Raw genomic sequence first — 3,010 nt, 5'->3', positions numbered from 1 at the left:
GAAGCGCAATATAATATTAACAATTGCATTTGATAACAGTGTCTCATCGCGTTGTTGAGAGACGTCTCAAAGAGCTTCACTCTCTGCAGAGAGTGTGCGTGTGTGTTGGGGTGGGGGGGGGGGGGAACGTGGTGGTGGGGGGGGGGGGACGTGGTGAGTGCCGAGAGAATGAAGCCACAGAGGTGTTATGATCTTGACCGCAGGGAGCTGACCCCCCCCCACACTGGCCTGTGTGAGTGACAGACCAGTAGCACTGTCAGGCTGCTGCCTGCACACAGGTTACCGATACCCGTGTTGCGTGTATCCTGTCTGTACAGGGTCCATACCCTCCCCCACCCCCCCACCCCACCCCCCATCCCCACCCCCACCCCCGCTAACGTCCTCCCGGCTCAGGTCTCAGCTGCTCTCTCTGTCTCCGATTACTCAGCTTGTCACAGTCTCACCAGCTGACGCGCAGCCACCCATCCGAGCTGGAACCTCGCCGGCCCCGTGCTGACCCGCGGGTGTGGACGGACCGGACCGGACCGGACCGTGCGGAGGGAGCTCTTGTGTGACCCTTCCGTTCGATGTAGCGCCTCGTCACGTCTTTGAGCCGTCTCACAGCGCTTCACATCGCCACTCTCGCTCTAACCTGTGCTGCAGCGCTCACCCCGGGAGCGCGGGCGGACGGCGCAGAGTGAGCTTTATTCTGTCTCTAATCAGTGCCGTCGCTGATCTGGTAGTCTGGACGGACAGTGTAGAGATTAACGCCTCTCGTCTCTAACCTGCTCTCTCGCTGGGGTGAGGGGGGGGGGGGTGGGGGGTGGGGATTGCTGTTAGTGACTGAATTCAAGGTGATGGACAGTCCTCTGCTGTTCTGTGTTTGGAGGCTGATGGCTCTGTCTTGGCTGAGGCTTTCGTGTGTGAGTGTGTGAGTGTGTGTGACTGTGTGTGTGTGTGTGTGAGTGTGTGTGAGTGTGTGTGTGTGTGTGTGCGCTGCCAGTCGCTCGTGGTCACTGGGGAGATGGCGGTGCAGTGTGGGATTGGCCACACTGTTCAGCTATTTCACAGCTGCTCCTCGCTACCCCTGACCCTCCTTCTCTCACTCGCTCTCTTGCTCTCTCCCCGCTCCTCGCTCTCTCTCTCCCCGGCCCTCGCTCTCTCTCCCCGGCCCTCGCTCTCTCTCCCCGGCTCTCGCCCCGGCCCTCGCTCGCTCGCCCTCCCCGCGCTCGCTCGCCCTCCCCGCGCTCGCTCGCCCTCCCGCGCTCGCTCGCCCTCCCCGCGCTCGCTCGCCCTCCCCGCGCTCGCTCGCCCTCCCCGCGCTCGCTCGCCCTCCCCGCGCTCGCTCGCCCTCCCCGCGCTCGCTCGCCTTCCCCGCGCTCGCCCTCCCCGCGCTCGCTCGCCCTCTCCGCACTCGCTCGCCGTCCGCTCGCTCGCTCTCCCCTTCACTAGACAGTCAATGATCCACACATGAGCTGGTGGTTGGGATTGGGAGGGGTGGAGAGTGGGGAGAGTAGTGACCAAAGGCACGGTCGAAGAGGAGGGTCTTGAAACCGGTCGGTCTTCATGACCGGTTCAATCGAATCGTTCAGGATGGACATGGATCCTAACTGAGCATCGAGGAATATGGAGGGAGGAGAGAGAGAGACGGAAAGTGGGATTAATTAAAAATAAAAGCCATTTAGATTAACGGGTGGGAAATTCCCACCTTTCTCTTTCTGAAGTTTATTTTCTTAATGTTTTTTTCTCTAGATTCCTCCCCGCCACTGAATTACCCGGTGAATTACGTGGTGCCCATCAGAGGGATGAACGCACCTTCACTGCACCCGCAGGTCCTGGGGCCGGGTGTCAGCCCCTCACTGGGCTCCCCCACCCAGCTCCACTCGCCTGTCAACGGGATGACATCTCCTTTTTCCGTCATCAGCTCCTCCATGGGCTCACACAGCATGTCAGTCACCTCCACGTCCTCCATGGGGTATGGAGGCAGCAGCCCGCAGGTAAGCACGGCTGGGGAGGGGAGGCAACTGGGGAGAGGAGGGGAAGAGATTGGGGAAGGGGGTCGACATGTCAAGGACGTGGGGCAGGGCTGTAGGAATGTTTGCTGTCAGGACATCTATGGGCTTTAGTTGCTGCAAACACAAATATTGATTCGAGAGAGAAGTTGCATTTTGCCGTTATCTTGTTGATCTGTCTCAAAGCCCTTCATGGTAATTACTGTCCAGTGTAGTGACTGGTTTTATTGGCAAGCCAAGGCAGCCAGTGTCCCACACGGCAAGCAGCCATGGAGTGAGTGACTGATGTTTTTTTTGAGGGGGTGGTTGGCCAAGACACAGGGAGAGAGAAATTCCCTTCTGTTTTTGAACAGCGAGGGATCTTTAATATCCACTTGAACAGGCACAGGCGGGACCTCGGTTTAATGTCTCACCTGAGGAAGGGCACCTCTGGCAATGCAGAAATTCCCCCCCCCTCCCCCCCCCCCCCCACCCCCACCCGTGCTGTGCTGCAGTGTGAGCCTGGGGGCTGGGAGAGGCTGGGAGCTGCGCTCAATATTTTATGACTTGCCCCTTGAATCTCTCCTGCTTCATCCTCGCTGTCAGGCATGTTGGGTCCTGCTGTGCTCCACACGAAGCCCGAACCGTTATTGTACGTGTGTGAGAGGAGCAGCAGGGATTAAACCAGGCTCCTCCCGAGTAGGCTGTACGCCCACCAGGCTCGCATTCCCCCCTCACTCCATCTCTGTCTTCACATCTTTCCCTTTGTCCCTTTCTTTCTCTGCCCCTTTCTGTGTGTGTGTGTGTGTCTGTCTGTCGCTATCTATCTGTCCCTCTCTCCGTCTCTGCTTGTGTGCATCTCTCTCTATCTATCCTCTCTCTTCTCTCTGTCTTTGCTTGTGTGTGTGTGTGTGTCTGTCTCTCTCCACACTGACATAGCGTCTTATCACATCTTCGAGACGTCTCAAATCGCTTCACGGTACATGTTGTAAAATGATTTGCGGTCGAATCGCACATGCACACACACGCATGCACACGCA

General features: G+C 58.2%; 1 protein-coding gene across 1 annotated transcript in view; it reads left to right on the top strand.

Annotated features, from left to right (window-relative positions):
* Nucleotides 1–2,193, top strand: part of LOC121848063 (retinoic acid receptor RXR-alpha-like) — a 4,496-nt gene extending 2,303 nt beyond the window's left edge. The window contains exon 2 of the mRNA XM_042337278.1: nt 1,732–2,193. Within this exon, the coding sequence (XP_042193212.1) occupies nt 1,732–2,105 (374 nt within the window). The 3' untranslated portion in view covers nt 2,106–2,193. The remainder of the gene's footprint in view (nt 1–1,731) is intronic.
* Nucleotides 2,194–3,010: the final 817 nt, after the last annotated feature.

The sequence above is a fragment of the Callorhinchus milii genome, unplaced genomic scaffold (assembly GCF_018977255.1).
Source record: "Callorhinchus milii isolate IMCB2004 unplaced genomic scaffold, IMCB_Cmil_1.0 Scaffold8, whole genome shotgun sequence".
NCBI lineage: Eukaryota > Metazoa > Chordata > Chondrichthyes > Chimaeriformes > Callorhinchidae > Callorhinchus > Callorhinchus milii.
Note: the sequence above shows the minus strand (reverse complement) of the source record. Positions and strands in the feature narration are given on the sequence as shown.